The sequence below is a fragment of the Pelobates fuscus genome, chromosome 5 (genome assembly GCF_036172605.1).
Source record: "Pelobates fuscus isolate aPelFus1 chromosome 5, aPelFus1.pri, whole genome shotgun sequence".
NCBI classification, from domain to species: domain Eukaryota; kingdom Metazoa; phylum Chordata; class Amphibia; order Anura; family Pelobatidae; genus Pelobates; species Pelobates fuscus.
This window is the reverse complement of record NC_086321.1, coordinates 368,369,065-368,390,674: the sequence shown is the minus strand read 5'-3', so window position 1 is coordinate 368,390,674 and position 21,610 is coordinate 368,369,065. Positions and strand designations below refer to the sequence as shown.

Here is a 21,610-nt window from a genome sequence, read left to right as displayed (position 1 = left end):
TAACACAGCGACAGGGATTTCTGATAGAAACTCTTATTAAATAGGGTCCACGTTAGTGGGTGTCCTTTATCTTGACTGGCCCTGCTCTCACTGTGTAAGAGGCTGTTAGTGCATGCAGTGCGCTCTCACTGTGTAATGGGGTGCTGTTAGTGCATGCAGTGCGCTCTCACTTTGTAAGAGGCTGTTAGTGCGTGCAGTGTGCTTTCACTGTATAAGAGGCTGTTAGTGCGTGCAGTGCGCTCTCACTGTGTAATGGGGTGCTGTTAGTGTGTGCAGTGCGCTCTCACTGTGTAATGGGGTGCTGTTAGTGCGTGCAGTGCGCTCTCACTGTGTAATGGGGCGCTGTTAGTGTGTGCAGTGCGCTCTCACTGTGTAAGAGGCTGTTAGTGCATGCAGTGCGCTCTCACTGTGTAAGAGGCTGTTAGTGCATGCAGTGCGCTCTCACTGTGTAAGAGGCTGTTAGTGCATGCAGTGTGCTCTCACTGTGTAAGAGGCTGTTAGTGCATGCAGTGTGCTCTCACTGTGTAAGAGGCTGTTAGTGCATGCAGTGTGCTCTCACTGTGTAAGAGGCTGTTAGTGCATGCAGTGTGCTCTCACTGTGTAAGAGGCTGTTAGTGCATGCAGTGCGCTCTCACTGTGTAAGAGGCTGTTAGTGCGTGCAGTGCGCTCTCACTGTGTAATAAGAGGCTGTTAGTGCATGCAGTGCGCTCTCACTGTGTAATGGGGTGCTGTTAGTGCGTGCAGTGCGCTCTCACTGTGTAATGGGGGGCTGTTAGTGTGTGCAGTGTGCTCTCACTGTGTAAGAGGCTGTTAGTGCATGCAGTGTGCTCTCACTGTGTAAGAGGCTGTTAGTGCATGCAGTGTGCTCTCACTGTGTAAGAGGCTGTTAGTGCATGCAGTGTGCTCTCACTGTGTAAGAGGCTGTTAGTGCATGCAGTGTGCTCTCACTGTGTAAGAGGCTGTTAGTGCATGCAGAGTGCTCTCACTGTGTAATGGGGAGCTGTTAGTGCGTGCAGTGCGCTCTCACTGTGTAATAAGAGGCTGTTAGTGCATGCAGTGCGCTCTCACTGTGTAATGGGGTGCTGTTAGTGTGTGCAGTGCGCTCTCACTGTGTAATGGGGCGCTGTTAGTGCGTGCAGTGTGCTCTCACTGTGTAAGAGGCTTAGTGCGTGCAGTGTGCTCTCACTGTGTAAGAGGCTGTTAGTGCATGCAGAGTGCTCTCACTGTGTAATGGGGAGCTGTTAGTGCGTGCAGTGCGCTCTCACTGTGTAATAAGAGGCTGTTAGTGCATGCAGTGCGCTCTCACTGTGTAAGAGGCTGTTAGTGCATGCAGTGTGCTCTCACTGTGTAAGAGGCTGTTAGTGCATGCAGAGTGCTCTCACTGTGTAATGGGGAGCTGTTAGTGCGTGCAGTGCGCTCTCACTGTGTAATAAGAGGCTGTTAGTGCGTGCAGTGCGCTCTCACTGTGTAATGGGGTGCTGTTAGTGCATGCAGTGTGCTCTCACTGTGTAAGAGGCTGTTAGTGCATGCAGTGTGCTCTCACTGTGTAAGAGGCTGTTAGTGCATGCAGTGCGCTCTCACTGTGTAAGAGGCTGTTAGTGCGTGCAGTGCGCTCTCACTGTGTAATAAGAGGCTGTTAGTGCATGCAGTGCGCTCTCACTGTGTAATGGGGTGCTGTTAGTGCGTGCAGTGCGCTCTCACTGTGTAATGGGGGGCTGTTAGTGTGTGCAGTGTGCTCTCACTGTGTAAGAGGCTGTTAGTGCATGCAGTGTGCTCTCACTGTGTAAGAGGCTGTTAGTGCATGCAGTGTGCTCTCACTGTGTAAGAGGCTGTTAGTGCATGCAGTGTGCTCTCACTGTGTAAGAGGCTGTTAGTGCATGCAGTGTGCTCTCACTGTGTAAGAGGCTGTTAGTGCATGCAGAGTGCTCTCACTGTGTAATGGGGAGCTGTTAGTGCGTGCAGTGCGCTCTCACTGTGTAATAAGAGGCTGTTAGTGCATGCAGTGCGCTCTCACTGTGTAATGGGGTGCTGTTAGTGTGTGCAGTGCGCTCTCACTGTGTAATGGGGCGCTGTTAGTGCGTGCAGTGTGCTCTCACTGTGTAAGAGGCTTAGTGCGTGCAGTGTGCTCTCACTGTGTAAGAGGCTGTTAGTGCATGCAGAGTGCTCTCACTGTGTAATGGGGAGCTGTTAGTGCGTGCAGTGCGCTCTCACTGTGTAATAAGAGGCTGTTAGTGCATGCAGTGCGCTCTCACTGTGTAAGAGGCTGTTAGTGCATGCAGTGTGCTCTCACTGTGTAAGAGGCTGTTAGTGCATGCAGAGTGCTCTCACTGTGTAATGGGGAGCTGTTAGTGCGTGCAGTGCGCTCTCACTGTGTAATAAGAGGCTGTTAGTGCGTGCAGTGCGCTCTCACTGTGTAATGGGGTGCTGTTAGTGTGTGCAGTGCGCTCTCACTGTGTAATGGGGCGCTGTTAGTGCGTGCAGTGTGCTCTCACTGTGTAAGAGGCTTAGTGCGTGCAGTGTGCTCTCACTGTGTAAGAGGCTGTTAGTGCATGCAGAGTGCTCTCACTGTGTAATGGGGAGCTGTTAGTGCGTGCAGTGCGCTCTCACTGTGTAATAAGAGGCTGTTAGTGCATGCAGTGCGCTCTCACTGTGTAATGGGGTGCTGTTAGTGCGTGCAGTGCGCTCTCACTGTGTAATGGGGTGCTGTTAGTGTGTGCAGTGCGCTCTCACTGTGTAATGGGGCGCTGTTAGTGCATGCAGTGTGCTCTCACTGTGTAAGAGGCTTAGTGCGTGCAGTGTGCTCTCACTGTGTAAGAGGCTGTTAGTGCGTGCAGTGTGCTCTCTCTGTGTAAGAGGCTGTTAGTGCATGCAGTGCGCTCTCACTGTGTAAAAGGCTGTTAGTGCATGCAGTGTGCTCTCTCTGTGTAAGAGGCTGTTAGTGCATGCAGTGCGCTCTCACTGTGTAAAAGGCTGTTAGTGCATGCAGTGTGCTCTCACTGTGTAATGGGGTGCTGTTAGTGTGTGCAATGTGCTCTCACTGTGTAAGAGGCTGTTAGTGCATGCAGTGCACTCTCTCTGTGTAAGAGGCTGTTGGTACATGCAGTGCGCTCTCACTGTGTAAGAGGCTGTTAGTGCATGCAGTGTGCTCTCACTGTGTAATGGGGGGCTGTTAGTGCATGCAGTGCGCTCTCGCTGTGTAATGGGGCACTGTTAGTGCGTGCAGTGCGCTCACTGTGTAATGGGGGGCTGTTAGTGCGTGCAGTGCGCTCTCACTGTGTAATGGGGCGCTGTTAGTGCATGCAGTGCGCTCTCACTGTGTAAAAGGCTGTTAGTGCATGCAGTGTGCTCTCACTGTGTAATGGGGTGCTGTTAGTGTGTGCAATGTGCTCTCACTGTGTAAGAGGCTGTTAGTGCATGCAGTGCACTCTCTCTGTGTAAGAGGCTGTTGGTACATGCAGTGCGCTCTCACTGTGTAAGAGGCTGTTAGTGCATGCAGTGTGCTCTCACTGTGTAATGGGGGGCTGTTAGTGCATGCAGTGCGCTCTCGCTGTGTAATGGGGCACTGTTAGTGCGTGCAGTGCGCTCACTGTGTAATGGGGGGCTGTTAGTGCATGCAGTGCGCTCTCACTGTGTAAGAGGCTGTTAGTGCATGCAGTGTGCTCTCACTGTGTAATGGGGTGCTGTTAGTGTGTGCAATGCGCTCTCACTGTGTAATGGGGGGCTGTTAGTGCGTGCAGTGCGCTCACTGTGTAATGGGGGGCTGTTAGTGCATGCAGTGCGCTTTCACTGTGTAATGGGGAGCTGTTGGTGTGCAGTGCGCTTTCACTGTGTAATGGGGCGCGGTTAGTGCGTGCAGTGCGCTGTCACTGTGTAATGGGGCGCTGTTGGTGTGTGCAGTGCGCTGTCACTGTGTAATGGGGCGCTGTTGGTGTGTGCAGTGCGCTCTCACTTTGTAATGGGGCGCTTGCAGTGCGCTCTCACTTTGTAATGGGGCACTGTTAGTGCGTGCAGTGCGCTCACTGTGTAATGGGGGGCTGTTAGTGCATGCAGTGCGCTGTCACTGTGTAATGGGGCGCTGTTGGTGTGTGCAGTGCGCTGTCACTGTGTAATGGGGCGCTGTTGGTGTGTGCAGTGCGCTCTCACTTTGTAATGGGGCGCTTGCAGTGCGCTCTCACTTTGTAATGGGGCACTGTTAGTGCGTGCAGTGCGCTCACTGTGTAATGGGGGGCTGTTAGTGCATGCAGTGCGCTTTCACTGTGTAATGGGGGGCTGTTAGTGCATGCAGTGCGCTCTCACTGTGTAAGAGGCTGTTAGTGCGTGCAGTGTGCTTTCACTGTATAAGAGGCTGTTAGTGCGTGCAGTGCGCTCTCACTGTGTAATGGGGCGCTGTTAGTGCGTGCAGTGCGCTCTCACTGTGTAATGGGGCGCTGTTAGTGCGTGCAGTGCGCTCTCACTGTGTAATGGGGCGCTGTTAGTGAGAGCTCACTGCACACACCAGCAGCCTCATATTAGAGTGAGCGCACTGCACGCACTAACAGCGCCGCATTACACAGTGAGGACCTCCAGCGTCGCTCATTTCCTCATAGGAAAGCATTGAAAATAGTTTTCAATGCTTTCTTATGGGGAGCGCTAATGCGCATGCGCGGCATTGCCGTGCATGCGCATTAGGTCTCCTCGGCCGGTGGGCGGGATCTGTCTCGCCCACCGGCCGACGGAGACAGGAGGAGCGGCGCGGAGGATGAGACACCGACGAGGGACTTCATTGCTGCCTCGGGTAAGTGACTGAAGGGGTTTTCACCCCTTCAGTAACCAGGGATTGGGGGGTGGGAGGGAGAGGGAGCCTCCAGTGCCAGGAAAACTGATTATTTTCCTGGCACTGGAGATTCCCTTTAACCCCTTAAGGACACATGACATGTGTGACATGTCATGATTCCATTTTATTCCAGAAGTTTGGTCCTTAAGGGGTTAAGTTACCTGAACCAGTCCCTTGCGGGGCAATAGCCATCTTGATCCGCTGGGTCCTATTTATTGCCAACGTTCCTGCTGTACACTTGTGCATGCGCGTGAGTACAGCATTGATGTCTATGGAGGATCCCGTGATACTACAGGATTCTCCACACACAGTCAATTCCATGCAGCCATCACTGGTGCCCTGAGTCCAAGAAATAGAGTAGTGTTTGTTTTGGCTCTGTATATCTCTTGACTCGGTTAGAACTTCAGTGAAATAAGTCCCTTTAAAGGCCTTGTCGTGGCCCTAGGGTCGGTTTAGTAATTTTATATATTCTAGGAATCAGGAAAGCTATTTAGTTCCTGTGTATATCTCTTGTCAAATGTAGGTTTACTTTGTACCTTAAAGGATCACTATAGGGTCAAAAACACAAACATGTATTCCTGACCCTTTAGTGTTAACACCACCATCTAGCCCCCCTGGGCCCCTCATGCCTCCATAAATATAGCAAAATCTTACCGTATTGAAGTCTAAAGCTGTAGCTCTGCATGCTGTTTGCCTCAACAACAAAAAACAAGCAGTTTGCTGACATCATCAGACGTAGTGGCCTGATCCAATCACAATGCTTCCCCATAGGATTGGCTAAGATTGACAAAGGGGCAGAGCCTGCATGATTCAAACACAGCCCTGGCCAATCAGCATCTCCTCATAGAGATTAATTGAATCAATGAATCTCTATGAGGAAAGTCCAGTGTCTGCATGCAGAGGGAGGAGTCACTGAATGTTTGGATGCATTTTAGGCAGCCATGACCCAGGAAGGATCTCTAACAGCCATCTAAGGAGTGGCCAGAGAAGCTATCACTAGGCTGTAATGTAAACACTGCATTTTCTCTGAAAAGATAGTGCTGACAGCAAAAAGCCTGAAGCTAATGATTCTTCTACTCACCAGAACAAATTCAACAAGCTGTAGTTGTTCTGGTGACTATAGTGTTCCTTTAAATCTAGCTAAAGTTGCAGCCTTGGGAGAAATAACCATTTTATTCTTACAACTGAAACAGTATGAGTTAAAGCAGATATTCAGATTTTTTTTTGTAAGTATCGGCTGATAATCACCGGCAATACCGATAATGAGTGGGCCGGCGCGTCCATAAGGTGGCACAAGCGGAACACTATGGGACAGGGCATGGGGGCACACACTCCGCATCCACTGCACAAACACACACACTGCATTTACTAATCAAATACTCACTGCATCCACTACACACACACACACACACAAATATTCTTGAAAACATAAAAAAAAAATCTGACTGGCATGTATATTTTGTGGATTTACCACTTAATAAAAATAAGATTTGCCAAAGACAAATGGGTTTAAATTAGAATATATTTTGCGGAGTCTTACATCCATTGAGGGGATTGTTAAGGAGCTGCTTAGTTTCATCCTGTCTTATCTAGCGGCCACTCATACTATGCAGGTTCCCGTTTCAGGTTGTCTGATAGACGAGTTTTGGCACGCTCTGGGCGTTTAGGTGATAGAGGCCCTCAATGGTGAGAGGTATTTCTCTGAATATGTAAAGTGGGAGTGAATGTGGAAGAAGGAACAAATGTATGGAGTTCAGGAAAATGTATTGCTAATTTGTAAGTAACTAATTAGACTTAAAAGGAACACTGTAGGGTCAGGAACACAAAGGAACATGTATTCTTGACTGTATATTTAAAAAAAAAAAAAAAAAAAAAAACCTGTTAGTCCTCCGGCCAATCATAGAGACGTTGAACAGCAGTGCTGCATGATGTGCATCATTGACCCAGGAAGCACCTCTAGTGGACATCTGAGTGATTACCACTAGAGGTTTCCCTAGGCTCCAAAAAGACAGTGAGTACATGAAAATGCTGCAGGGACAGACTTTACTCACCAGAACTGCTACATTAAGCTTTAGTTGTTAAGGTGACTTGTGTCCCTTTAAAGGAGCACTCAAATACATTTCTAATGACGCGTTCTTGCTTTATTCTACATACATTTTTCCAAACTTAATTAGTAATGTAACGGGATGTGATGTGTGGCCTGAGCAATGGGACATTTTATAAACATTTTATTTTTTATTTTACACCTTTTACATAAAAGAAGGTGCCTTAAAGAAACACTAGCATAAGGGATCCAAACAAAGGACAACATTACTTGGCTTGCAGCCCTTGCTACGCTGCTTTTATTGACGTCGGTCCTGAAGTCATGACTGTTGATGGTCTCAGCCAAACTATTGCTTCCTATTGGGGAAACATTGAAAAGCTAGTGCGCATGGTCAGGAAATGTCATGCACAAATCAACCGTTTTACTTTGTTATGGAAAAGAAGTTCCACTAAAGGCATGTTAATCTTGCAGTGTAAACATTGCTGTTCCTACTGAACACTACACCCAGACCACCCATTGAGATGAAGTGGTCTGGATTCCTTTAGTGTCCCTTTATATCAGGTTAAACTGTTTATCAGTATTATTTTGCATATGACTGTCTATATGCATGTAGTGTCATTTTGCCCTATATCACGTGTAGCGTTTAGTATAAAGTTTAACCCCTTGCGGACAGAGGCAATTGTCCATGTTCTGAACTGAAACAAAACCTAGTTTGACCTTTATTTCTGTTCAACCATAATTCACCGCTTTCATATTTAGTGCACCCACACTCATTATATACCACTTTGTTCACATCAAATATTGATATATGAAATACAATTGTAACTGTGGGTGTCATAATACTGTTGACATTTACTGCAATAAAACACACATTAGTATGCTGTGATGTTACATAGTTACATAGCTGAAAAGAGACTTGCGTCCATCAAGTTCAGCCTTCCTCACATTTGTTTTTTACTGTTGATCCAAAAGAAGGCAAAAAAAAAACCCTGTTTGAAGCACAATTTTGCAACAAGCTAGGAAAAAAATCCTTCTTGACCCCAGAATGGCAGTTATTACCCTACATTAAAAGATTATATCCTTGAATATTCTGTTTTTGCAAGTATGCATCCAGTAGCTGTTTGAACATCTGTATGGACTCTGATAAAACCACTTCTTCAGGCTGGGAATTCTACATCCTGGTTGTTCTTACAGTAAAAAAAAACTTTCCTTTGCCTTAGACGAAATCTTCTTTCTTCCAGTCTAAACGCATGGCCTTGTGTCCTATGTAAAGACCGGTTTGTGAATAGATTTCCACACAATGGTTTGTATTGGCCCCGAATATCTCAGAAAGTTACAGGGTCAAAGATAGGGCTTGCAAATTACATTCTCTTTTGCCTGGGTTGTCAGGCAGGTTCCTCAATATATACTTAATTGTCATTGGAGCTCAGGCGAGTGTTTGCTCCAGCAGCATAGCCAAAAGGTTCTTTTAAATTTAAAGTAGAATAGGCTGCTACAATAAATCAGATAAATATTACTAGGGGTGTCACTCAAAAGGAGGCATACAATAATAGCAAACTGGGGTAAATCTTGCCGATATATGATGTCCATCCACAGGTGGAAATATGGGATGAACTCAAACATCAGTATGGTGCCTGAATGTCAGGTAAAGGTCACCCAGGGCTCATCCAGACACCAATAAACAGAATCACTCCTATATTGTTACTGGAGTAGGTAACACTTTTAATATACCTGCCTTGTTGTAGAGGACATTTATCTCCTGATGTAGGGGCCGGAGTATATAGTAGTGTCCTATAGCAGAGGACCGAGGGGGGCACCATGAGAAACCAAAAGGATGGCTGCTGAAGCTCACAAGTGATTTGCGACTCTGGTAAAATGGCCAGCAGAGATCGCTAGTAATGACATGACTATGACAAGATGGCGGCTGAATCTCACAAAATACACAACAAAGGCCAGCTCTGTGATGTGGCCTGGGCCTCCTTGAAGGCAACTTGCGATACCAGCCAAACCAAGAGCCTAAAGCCTGTTAGAACGCCCGGCAGCACGAATTGCAGGGAATATATACTACAAATTCCAAGATGGATAGAATAGTGAGGTAAGGATCAAACTGGCAGAGAAGGTAAAAGAGAGAGGCAGCAACAATACTGGCAGATCAAACTGCTATATAATAAACAACAATGATGTTGGGAGCAAAAACTCTGACCTTTTTAGCTAATATGAAGCAGCAAAGACAGCGGAGGTACTTCCTGTGGGGGAGGCTTTCAATCCAGTAGCTCTCCTTTTCCCCAATGTGCTCACACAGGCTAGCTAGTACTGACTGAGGGAGCATTTTACTCCCCCCAAAAAGTTTGTTAAATGGCTGTGTGTTTTACCACCCAATTGGCTGCCTGATTTTGTTCTGAAGGGATTGTTCACTCCTTAGCCTTGCAAGTAAACCTTGTACATTGCGTAATACAGTGATAACACATGCTTTGAGTATTGATAATAGCCTAGGTGTGTTATACGGTTACCTGGACACGCAATGTTTGGTATTTTCCTGTAAGCTGCGTGTTTACCATCTTCATTTGGTTCTTTTAGTTTCTGGACTTTTTAACCTGCAGGCCCAATGTTTATTACACTTCTTACTAGGGCTCCAGGTAACATACATTAGCTTCATGACCCTTGTTCAATGTAAAATTAGCTCTCTGGTCTGGAAGTTCAATTTCTGATTTGTTTTTTTTCTTCATATTTGTATATCTTTTTGGGATATATGCTTTAAAATACAAAGAACTGTACTTAAAGTGGTTACGTCACTTTTCAGTATCTATTTATAAAGAATTTCTTTATGAAATACTGGTCATTTGAAAACTACTATGAGACCAAGCAGGGGCCACTTTTATCTTAGAATTAATCTGAGGTTAGCAAAAGGCGGAGCTCTGCCGCCATCTCTGGTCCTATCCCAGCAGCAGTCACATGTGACCATTGTGTCATTCAGAAATCGATCTATGGAGGGTCTTCCATAGACCTCAGCACTGTACTCTTGCTGAAGAGTATAGCACCGTTGCCGCTCTTTTGAGGGATCTTTGTGAAATATGTAAAGTAACAGATCTACTTTATACAAGTTCCACAGTAGAGAGAGCAGCTCATTGAACCAGTTCTTTGCTTGTGATATATAATATTGTACAGACACCTTTATCAGACTCAGCCTTTCACTGGGCACGGCAGGGCTGCTACCAGAAGTGAATTATCTGTGGTATGACCACTGATGCCACAGTTCCAAGTCCAACCAATAGGAACCCACTACCACTGTCATGGTGTCCAGACTCCCTATACTGCAGATTTTTAAAACTTAAAGGACCACTATAGGCACCCAGACCACTTCAGCTCAATGAAGTGGTCTGGGTGCCAGGTCCCCCTAGTTTTAACCCTGCAGCTGAAAACATCGCAGTTTCAGAGAAACTATGTTTCACTGAGGGTTAATCCAGCCTCTAGTGGCGGTCTCACTGACAGCTGCTAGAGGCACTTCTGCGATTCCCATTGTGAAGACGCTGGACGTCCATAGGAAAGCATTGAGTAATGCTTTCATATGGGCTGTTTGAATGCGTGCGCAGCTCTTGCCGCACATGCGCATTCGGATCTGACGTCGGCAGGGGGTGGAGAGTTCCCCAGCACAGAGGGAGCCTGGCGCTGGAGAAAGGTAAGTGGCTGAAGGGGTTTTAACCTAATTACCATATAGTGCCAGGAAAAAGAGTTTTGGTTTCCTGGCACTATATATAGTGCTCCTTTAATTACTCAGCATTTCAGGAGTTTGTTTTCTCATTAATACAAATATATGATGGCTCTCCAGAAATGTGCATTACTAGTTAAACAATCTCCTCCCATAAATATACGCTGGGTAAAAATATGCAGGCCAGATTATCAGTCAAGCTCAAGATGGGGTGCCATCACTAGAGGGCACTGTGCTGGATGGACACCATGATTCTGAGTGCACATTCCTTACTTGTTCCCTCCAACAAACCTGCCACTCTATAGTTATAATATTTATTAAGGGTATTAACCGTATATTCATTTGTCTGTCCTTGTACTTTGGTCAATCTTCCACAATAAACCGTATTTACTTTTAGAAGAACTTGGCTGGAAGATGGGGGAGTTTTTGGTTCTCAGAGAGAAATTAAATCATGGTACGCATAGCAATGTTCCCACGTGACGGGGTGTTTCCAGACTCCCAAATATTGACTAGTGTTCGACTGGGCGAGCAGCTCACAGCCCTTGGTTTCGTTGGACCTTTCGTGGCGAACACCAAATAGACGGAGGACATCATTAAGTTACATGTGTTTAGCTGTAGCTGTCCGATATCAAAGCAGAGAGATGCTGTAGTTTGCCTATTTAGCTGTTTGTCATACCTTGAGCTCCGATATCTGTCCCATGGCCAGGTGTGTGGCTGAATTTGATCTCTGAGCTGAAGATCTTTCACAGCGTAAGCAATACTTTCTATATTCACCATTCAGTGCGATAAAGTTAACCTGTTAGGTTGTAGGTGCGATCATTGACTGTGACTGATTAAATTATTGGACTCCAGGAGCCTTATTCTTAATGCAGAACGGTCATTGGGGTGTGTTTTTATTTATTTTTACAACCCAGTTATTTGCTGAAGGCATGCTATGAGTTGCACTTTATTTTACAAAACATCTCAGAAGTTTAATTTTAATTTATATGGTGTATTGGGCATGACATGTAATTATATTAACATAGTGTTGTCCCTTCAGTGTTTACACCATGATTTAATCTTCTTTATGTTAAGTTTCAGGAGAGCCAGTTTAAGGCATGTCCCTGCCAGTGGTCTATCCGTATGTAGGGCCTGAGAGTATAGCACATCTGCCATAGAGCTTTGTCTCCATTTCTAAGAGCAAACGTATGTGCTCCCTGTGTCTCCAGCAGTTTCAATCAGCACCTCACAAACCACTGGACACCGCTTTGTCACACACTTGTGGAGGTAAAAGGGACTTTTCAAATGTATTTTTCTGCATTCTTTCTAATAGCTCCCCCACACCACCGCTTAGAGTGCCAGCCATGTAAGTTACCTGGTTAGCTTGTTGGGTTTAAAAGGTCACATAACTCTAAAGTGTTGGTCATTGCACTGCTCCCCCTGGCACATACTAAGCAGTAATCATGAAAGGACAGGGTTTTATTCTGTATTTTAATATTCAATTTCAAGTTATGTACTTGCCAAACCATTCATTGCCACCGCAAAACTGAAGAGTCTGTGGCACGGTAACTGGAGGTGAATTTTTGCTTGCAATGGCTGAATTTTCATTCTCTAGCATAGCAGAGTGTAGAAAGTTTGTGAGAAATATATCATTTTTTATTAAACATGTTGCTCATAAGCAGGAGGATCAGGATGGCTCTCTGTCACCACATATCAGTGTGGTAATAGGATGCTCGTATTTGCTTTCTGGCAATCTGATGTGGGTTGGTGAGCTCAGATAGAGCTGTAATCCCAGTCACGCTCTGGGCACCAACAGAACGAGTGCTTTTGTAAGATTTTGGCCTTGTACTCATGCGGTCTCTTTGCTGTGTGTTAGGTCATGACAGAGAGATTCTGGCTTTCAATGGAGCTGATGGAACCCAAGTAAGTTGTTAAGTTGGCAAACTGACTACTTACAATGGGGCATAAGTGGTTAGGGTGCTCGTGGGTGTTCTAATTGGTTAAGGGTGACAGATTGCTTTAACATTTAGCTCTGAATATTTCTTAAAGAAGCTGACTGTGTTGGAATTTAATTGAAATTCCAATTCGATCCAAATATACACTAAAATAAAGCGGGGACTACTATCTCTTGTGATAAAGCCTGAGGCGGACAAAGCCTAACGAAAGGCGGAGTCCTGTGGTCCACTTTAGACCAATCCCAGCAGCCGTTGCAAGGGATGATTGTGTGATTCGGGCATCAGCTTGCTAATTGCAAAACAAACTATGGAACCTCCCGCAGGTTCCTCTATTGCCCTTTATGTTCACAGCTCCAGGCAGATGAAGACCCGGGGGCTGAAGTCGGACTTCAGGAAGAAAATGGCAGCAGCCGTGAGGGTTAGTATCAGGTAAGTATACCTGCCTTCTACTGCACCACAAGACCCCAGGGCCTTTGCAAATGTGACAGATCTGCTTTAATGCGTTCTTCTTTATCAGTGGAGATTTTGACAGTTCTTCGATTTCTGTTTCATGTAAAAAACAATTCGTAACATCCTTGTTTCGCATTGTCTCGGGACACTAAAGCTATAAGTTGGAACACGTGCCGCTGTATTTTCATAGTAAGAATAATTTTTAGAGAAGAGCAGGATTTATAAAATATATCATTGCCATCTCTATATGTAACCAGTGTGGAATGAGTGTCCCTTTAATTCTGAGTGCCTGATTTCTACTTCCAACACCGCCGCGCTTGGGCAAAGTATTGAAACTAAAAGGGCCTGTAGAAAAACGATTCCTGAACGCTCTGGTTTGCAGGTTCACTATTCTCGCTTCCTGTGTGCATGAAGCATCTGCAGAAAGCTCACAGGAGGAAATGCTCTGACGTGTGTCGTGTTCACATTTACTAAGAAGTGACGTGTGATCTTAAGGGGTCCTGTTGCCGCGTTCCAGAAACCCGGTTTGTTTCGGGAAACCATTATTCATGCCGTAACGTCTCAGGTGCTGAGCATGTTTTTACCTCTTGCATTTGGCAGAGTTCTTCTGTGGCTGGGAGATGGGCAAGTTACAAAGAATCCGTTCCCACTTTTTTCCCTTTTGTGTCTGTGAAGAATAAAAGATTATTTGAATAGGGGCTTTGCTATGAAAGATGGGAAGAGTGACTTGATCCAAAACAAACAGAACCTAGTCTTCTACCTGCAGGGACTCCATTAGCAAACTAACAATCCAACGAGACTTGAGAACCTCCGGCTACCAATGGACATTATTTTTATTTTACTTTGGGGCTAAAAGTGCTTTGCATTTTCTTTCGTATGTGTTTTCTTCCTAAGGTGACTTTAGCTCCCACCCCAGCACTGATTGATCTCTTCACATCGGTCGGTTCTATGTTACGTGCCGCTGTTTTTGTTTTGTGTTTGTGTCGATTTTGGAATAATAAAACTTTGAATTCAGACAGGAAAAAGAACATTGCTTCTTTATGCTGAATGTATGAGATTGTGGGGTGGGAGCCAAGGTGCAAAAGTTACATTTTTGCATCTTCTTTTTCTAAAAACCTCTAATGTAACAATGTTTTCTTCATGCAAATATTCTTTACACAGTGTTACTTGTCTCTGTCTTGTCTCTGCTGTATGTTTTGAAACTTGCGCTGCTTAGAGCAGGGGCAGGCAACCTTCAGCAGTTCAAACTGCATATCATATGATGTTCTCACAGCCACAATTCTGGTAAAGCATCAGGGGAGAATGTAGTCCACAGGATCTGGATTGCCGAAGGTTGCCTATCCCCGGCTTAGAGTATGTAAAGTATAGATAATATATCTATATCGTATTATTATGTGAATATGACACACCCGTGTATTTTAACTAGAGTTGAAATATATGGACATGTATTATATTGATAAAATACTATATTTTTATTTCCCCTTCTCCTTTCCATGAGATTCCCCTTTATAGTGAGCACAGTGGGTTTTAATATCTCCTTGCTGTAGCTTGGGAGGAGTAGTCGTTCTGGGTCGTGCCTGGGAGTGTTTGGCTGTCAGTGGGAGAGCTGCTTATTGCCAGCTGTTGTAGTTAGACAGGCTGTCTTGGTACCTCCCTAGAATACGTGCACCTTGTATAACCTGCTGAGTCTGTCTCCAGTTGATGCTACGTGCCAGATTCCCATCACACCCCCTGGGAGAGACCTGCAAATGGACTGAAAGTTGACCTGATACGCCTCTAATAGCATAATACAGAATAATCATTTCTAATACATTTACCTAGTCTTCTGAAGGTTCATTATCACCATTCATAGAGTATGGCTATTTTTGTAGGGTTTTTTTTCTCCTTTTGTGCCTTAAATAGAAAAACATTTTTTTTTTTTAAAAGCATATTTTTTTTCCCAAACATTCTTTATTTTGCAAATAAAACATGCATGCTGATGAATACATGACTACAAAGATACTGCAATGTTTTTTGTTGTTGTTTTTTATATAACATGCAAAGGATGTTAGAGGTTAGATCGCCAGTTGTGTGCTGAAGGCAGAGACATATAAAATAAGTATGCATATATTCACTAGGCCTGTCTACCTGATGAATAGCTTGGAACTACCCCATACATTAAACCACCGTATAGCCAGTCAGACTATTATACCGCAGCTGGTAATAGGTTTCGAATAAAATATTGGGGACAGACTTATGACCCTGAATAAAACCACTGCAGCTCCCCTGTATAAAACTTAAACTGGTAGGTAGGTCGCCATAAGACTATATCCTGTAACTAATGGCACTGTAGAGCCTATTAATAAACTAGCCCTGGCTAAAGGCACTTCAGCCCGCTCCTACCCCTTGTGTGTTAAGAGTCCCACAGAGGAAACAGGTCCTGCCTAGGCCGCTCCCCCAACACCAGGACATCTTATGAGCTCTCATCCAGTGCAGACTGATCCGGCACATGTATGAACCGGCATTGGGTTGCCTAGGGTAAACCTGCCCAACTTCTCTCATGTCGGTGCTTGACCTTCCTAGGTGTAGAGTAACAATGTGAAGATTAGTCTCCAGGGCTCAGGGCCTAGATAAGTGGCTGTGGCAGCTAGATTGCACCATCAGGCATAGGGCAGAGTGTGGCTGAATGCCTTGCTCCATCAGCTGTGGTACTGTATCCAAAACAGCAGTCTGCTTGATCAGCATGGCCCAGAAACTGTGGATTTCATTGTGTGCCGTCATTGGCCATATATGCTGCAGGCCATGGATCGTAGTCTTGTTTGGTTGGACCTGGTCGGCGGCAATTTTGTGGACAAAGCGCAGGAGTTCTTATTGCAGGGTAAGTAACTCTTCTCAGATAGCATTGGCTCACGAGTAACCCCTGCCAGACAAAAAGGGGGACGGATAGGGGCTAGCAAGACGATTCATCCTAGAGCCACACTGATGCAATTAGGAAGAATGTTAGGCGGCGGCCGTCCACCTTACCCCACTCTTGAGTAGGTCACAGGCTCTGTAGTCTCATCTGCCCGGCAGGGCTTCACATTGTCTAGACTGGGACTCTGCAATCACTGCAGAAGGTGCTTAGAGCAATGTTGTTGGCTTTTAGGCATGACAAGGTTGACTTTGTGCATAATAAGCGGCAAAGGCGATAGCTTGTCTGCCATGCTTCCAGACGACATTGTGATCTGTCTCCGCCACGTTCTGTCTTGGAGACCTACTATACTCCACAGTACCAGTACATCTGAATGCAGTGGTTCAGTTGCATATAGCCTGTCCCAGCAGTCTGAGCATTGTAAATGCTAAAACATTGAGTAGGACACTATAGTGTTGTGAATGTTTGTATTCCCTTTAAATGTGAGGATTATTATCCCCTGAATTAATGTGCATGCATTGTGCTAGGACAGAAATAAAAGGTGTAAATTAAATGCATATAACAAAACAAACTAAAATGAATGTGTGTTGCGGCCTAAACTGTGCAAACAGAAGTGAATCTGTAGAAATGTTGGTTGTTTAATCATTAGCAGTGTGTGTCCTCGCTAGAGTTGAACAGATTAGTTGAAGTTAGTGTCCCCTCTCTGCAACTAGCAATCCATAGATATGCACGATCAATCACTTCATGTAGCTTAGGGTACATGTAACGGTTATAATGGCACGTAACATGTAATTCATTCTCTTATCCTCAGAATAAATGCGTTCGCTATGTAATTTTGTTTGATGTATATCTCTGTATATCAAACATTTTTTTTCAAACTTCCATTTGGCCTTAAAGCAGGGTGACTGTACTTCCCCTTTAAATGAGGAACTGGTACAAAATGGAAACTGCCTGTCAACAAGTGTTCGCTGCAAGAGCGTCTGTGGACCATTTACCGCAGAGGTGTCCATAAGATGGCGTTTTACTTCTACTACAGAATTTGGGCACTGCCACTTTACATGGAGTTTAAATTTCTAGCTTGCCAGCATGTAAAATGTTAATGTTTGTGTACATCTAGCTCGCGTTTTTAAAATATCTTGATAGAAGCCAGGGAGATCTTTGCGGAGAACAGATTACAAGTAAAGTGTCAGAAGCTTTGACTGGGAGAATAGTGTATCAGTAGAGATGTTTTCCATCATGCTGCATGCCTGTAAATCGCTGCACAGAGTAAGTGCAGTCCTGGTTAATATCCTCCTGTGAAAATCGAATGGGAGCGTGCACGCTGCTTCCTTGCATTGTTTGGAGAATGAGAGATTTCCGCACAGAAAGTTGGGCTGATAGTCTGTGTGACGGAGACCAGATGTTTGAGCAGAAGAATCGGTGGGGTTGCCAGTTATCAGTTTATAATGCCTCGTTTGACATTCGTCCGCTTTGAAGCATTGGTCGACAAAAAGGGGGGCCCCACTGTTGTAGAATTCCAGTGATATTTTGCCAGGTGGAAAATCATTTTGTGGGCTCTATTTTTGGCCACTCACTCTATAGTAATTTCACTTGGGGTCTGTAGCACTTGCAGTTGCTTTGAATGGGTCAGAACCTATTCATTGGGGGTTGCACTGATCAGCCTGACCAATCCTCATCTGCCAATATGATGGAAGGTGTTCAAATTAATTCATCAGGCGTCCTGTGTGTCCGTTGAGGTATCTCCTCATTGTAGGATTGACTTCTGCTGAGCTGAATCTGGATAAGAATCCAATGATGGCACTCTCTTAACAGGCTAAAGAGGAATCTCCTGCAACGAGCCCCTCCTGCGTGCATGATTTGGGCCTAGAAGAAGGGCATGTCACTCACATGAGTCAGCCTGTTTGGAGGTTTAAATCTGTTCCTTTTTTTTTTTTCTTCTTCTTTTTTTGTGTGCTTGAGATCACATTCAGGTCTGCTACAATAGCTGTAGGAAACCATTCAACAATAGATTGTAACATGGCATAGAAAATACTGTGCACAATTTTTCAAGTAAATTACAGGTTAAATCAAAATGTGTCAGTGAATGAATATACGGAAGGATTAATGGGGATATACTTTGTCACCTGGCACTAAGAAAGTATAGCAGGTAACATGCTATGGGAGAGCGAAACAAGTTGAGTTTAGCTGTGTCAGTATATGGATGCATAAGTGGTAATAAAAATTAGCTTGGAACCTGACACTGAGTGAGTAATTATAAGGTAAGTTACGTGGCTAGTATGCAAACTAGGTGCAATCATGTAAGATATAAAACTGTAGCTGGTTAGTGATCTAAGAATTGTGGGGCTTTTTAATCTCGCTGAGGCTGCGAAAGTAGGAGGGAGACCCAGCCCTGTGGGTCTTATTTAATAAGATAATGATCGTGTCCTAGTAGTTAACGGTAATGATGACTTGGGTCTGTCATGGGGGCTTTCTGTCATCTTACACTCCATAACCCCTGAGTGTTCAGGGGGGAGGCCGGCTAAGTCAATGTCCGCATATCAGGACAGCTCCGAGGCGGTGTGTAGGCATATGGTGACAACAGTACTTTAAAGTTATAAAAGCATAATTAACATGCAAATGGGACTGGTTGAGGTGTCAGTCCGTCCCTGCGAGGCTGCAGGGGTTCCCTCCATGTACAGTTGGAGCCTAAATCTGTTCTTTTATTTGTCACAACAGCATATTTACATATTCCATTTCAAATCAGATTCAGACAGGACAATGAAACCGTGTGAAGATCCCTGTGCAAGTGTTAAATGGGTAGTCACAATTCGCTCGTTATTTTAAAACATTTGACAAAAAACACTCGTGTGCGTAGAAAATATGGAAATCAACACTTTATTACAGTGGTGGCAATGGGTAACCCAGCACCCTCCGCCAGTCTAGTTAGGGCGCTGACTGAATGATACTCAAAAAGGTTTAATGAAAAACAAGGATGTACTGCACCTATAACGTTCAACAATATGTAGTTATGGTTCTTAGTTCTGTTCTGTTATGTATTCTGTATTTATTACTGTCAGTGTGAATGCAGTGAAGCAATTTTACACTTTTACACAGGAAAACTGGTAAACTTATAGTAAAGGGGAAAGAAGAATTTGGGTCCTAAAGGATGTTTTTTGACGGTGATAGCCGCACTATAGAAAATATAGCCTTTCTCCACCTGCAGACAATGTGGTCTTTAACCCCTCGCTTAGTAAACCATGTGTACCCCCCACGCGGAATAATTCCAGTATGATTCCCTGTAATTTAAATTGAGATTAGCATGTCAGGGCATATTGGAAAGAATGTTAAAGCATGTTTGCCATGGTGCATTAGTGGGTTTAGCCCTGCCGTGGCACATCCTACAGTCCCTGGGATCCATGGAGCAGCTGGGCCGGCTTCATGCGATTTCCCACCTTCATGTTTTGCTACCATTATAGGCACAGTCGGCATATAACTGGTGATGGTCCAGCTGCCGATGTAGACTGTCCACTCCTCTAGCTTCTACATAACCTGTAGGAAGCACCAGTACAGAGTGCTGCATGTGATTTGGGTGTTATAACTGTGCTGCATGTAATATCTGGCTCCCAGAACCATGAATGTTTTAAAGTCCTCTAATATGGATAACCATTTTAACTTGTGCTGCTGTTACCAAGGGCCATCGATGCTCTATGTATGGCAGTGCTATTTGCTTTTTGGTATTCTGAATATCGGGGGGAATATTCCACTAGCATTTGATGTAATGGGGGAAATCTTTTGAGGACTAATAAAAATACTTTGTGGTTTCACTCTTTTAGACAAAAACACATTTGATGGGCTAACGCTGGGGCATGCAGGACTGATGTATTCATTATATTCTGGGAATTAAAGAGAAATGAGATTAAGAAATTGCAAATAGTATATAATATATATATATCTTACAGCTTGGCAATTTTACCTTCAATGTGCAATTCTATTACCACTCATTACACTCGTACACTGCTTGTATCTTGTACAAACTCTCTGAACGTGTTCTCTTTCTTCCTAGGGTGAATCGGTAAAATATTTCTTGGATAATTTGGACAAGCTTGGGGAACTGGTGAGTGACAATTTGCTCTCTTCTAGTTTTGTGTGTTTCTGATATGCTTTCCACCTTTGTTTTTTCGATCTTGCTTCTTAGTGACTGCAGGTAACTTGAAAGTCCAGAGTCCATATCATCACCACAAACACTTCATTGTTATGGTAGTCATAAAAGTTGGTTGTAGACGTGTTCAGCGATGTATTTAGGCGTCAAAAAAAGCCACCTCCCCAAACGCCCCATCAGATGCTTGTTCAACCTTTTGTCCTGGGGCGCCTAAGAGGCTGGCATCTGCTCTGTTGGTAGGCGGGTGGCGAGGGAGCACTCTCCCCTGAGCTCTTCCTGATCAGCTCCATTGCGCGGACCGCGGTGATGCTGGAGCCGGTATCTGACGGCATCACTAAGAGGTGCGCAAGGGAGCTGAGCAGGAGGATCATAGCTCTCTCGCCGCCCGACTCTGCCTGCCAGCCCCATTGGACAACGGGAAAGAATCAACTCCAGCACTCCCAAAGGGTAGGGAGGCTGGATTGATTGGACATTAAAAATTGTTAGTGTGTGTGTCAGTCTGTCATTGAGATTATCTGTTAGAGTGTATATGCGTGTTGGTGTGTGTGTGTGTGTGTGTCTGTCAGCTAATGTGTCTGATACTAAGTGTGCATGTCTGTGTATGTTTCAGTGAAAGTGTGTGTGTGTGACAATGACTGTGTATCTGTCAGTGAGTGTTGGTGCATGCATCAGTGAGGGCGTGTGTCTGTGAGAAAGAGAACTTTGGAAGGGGGTGCCTGAGTTTTGTCATGCCTAGGGCAGCACAAAACCAGAATACACCACTGGACGTGTTCATTCTGTTTAAAGTGTCTGGGTGATGTAGTCCTTTTAACCCTTCCATGTTAAATATTGCAGTTTAGGAGGGGGGGGGGGGGGGGGTAAAAACAGTAAAACTGTAAGTAGACAGTAAAACCTGGTAATTTGACACAGAACCCCATAGGAAAGTGACGTCACAGTAGACGGAGAGGTGAGCAGTGGCGAGGAAGCCTTGGTGCTGAAAAAAAGTATAATATACTTTGTACAGCGAAAAAAATGTTGGTCCTTCCTTGTGTTAAAGTGAGTCTGTCAAAACTCCACCCAAAAACCCATGCTCTTTTTAAGGAACAGGAGATTTCATCTATTTGTTCTGTTAGCAGATTTGCTAGCAAACATATAGATTGGGAGAAAAGCAGGTTATTCTCCCACCTGTCGATCTCTTCTTCGGCATAGACTCTATGCTGTAGGATTTATTGACAGGGAGAGCAGAAGGGTCAAGTTACAGGCAGTCATTTTGCTCTCCACCGAGAGCTCCCACAGTTCATGCATTTTGATTGCTATGGTAATTCTCTAGCTATCGCTGCTTGCACCTGCTAAGAAATTTAGGAACTGAGTGATGTCATTCAGATGCTGTCAATGAAGTCAGCAGGTCGCTGTCATGACAGAAAATCATTGAGGGCCGCGAGATGAGCGCTGGGTGACCGAAGGTTGGTGTTATAGAATTGCAACACCCACTTCTGTATGATGATTGCAGAGGATTAGGTGACCGTTCCCTTTGGGGGGTTATTAGTGTCCTACGGAAATCCAGTTTAGAAGACTTTTTTAATACAGGAGCACACAGCATGTGCAGTTTTCGTATTACTAAGATCACACAAATAAACTTTCTGATGACAGGGCCGC

At 44.8% G+C, this 21,610-nt stretch overlaps 1 protein-coding gene across 2 annotated transcripts in view; it reads left to right on the top strand.

Annotated features, from left to right (window-relative positions):
- Positions 1–21,610, top strand: part of GNA13 (G protein subunit alpha 13) — a 598,177-nt gene that overhangs the window by 17,218 nt on the left and 559,349 nt on the right. For both annotated transcript variants that reach the window (XR_010090912.1, XM_063456116.1), the window contains exon 3: positions 19,880–19,930. Coding sequence is in view for 1 of the 2 variants with exons in the window: in XM_063456116.1 (XP_063312186.1) it covers positions 19,880–19,930 (51 nt within the window). In the remaining variant the exon portion in view is untranslated. The remainder of the gene's footprint in view (positions 1–19,879; positions 19,931–21,610) is intronic.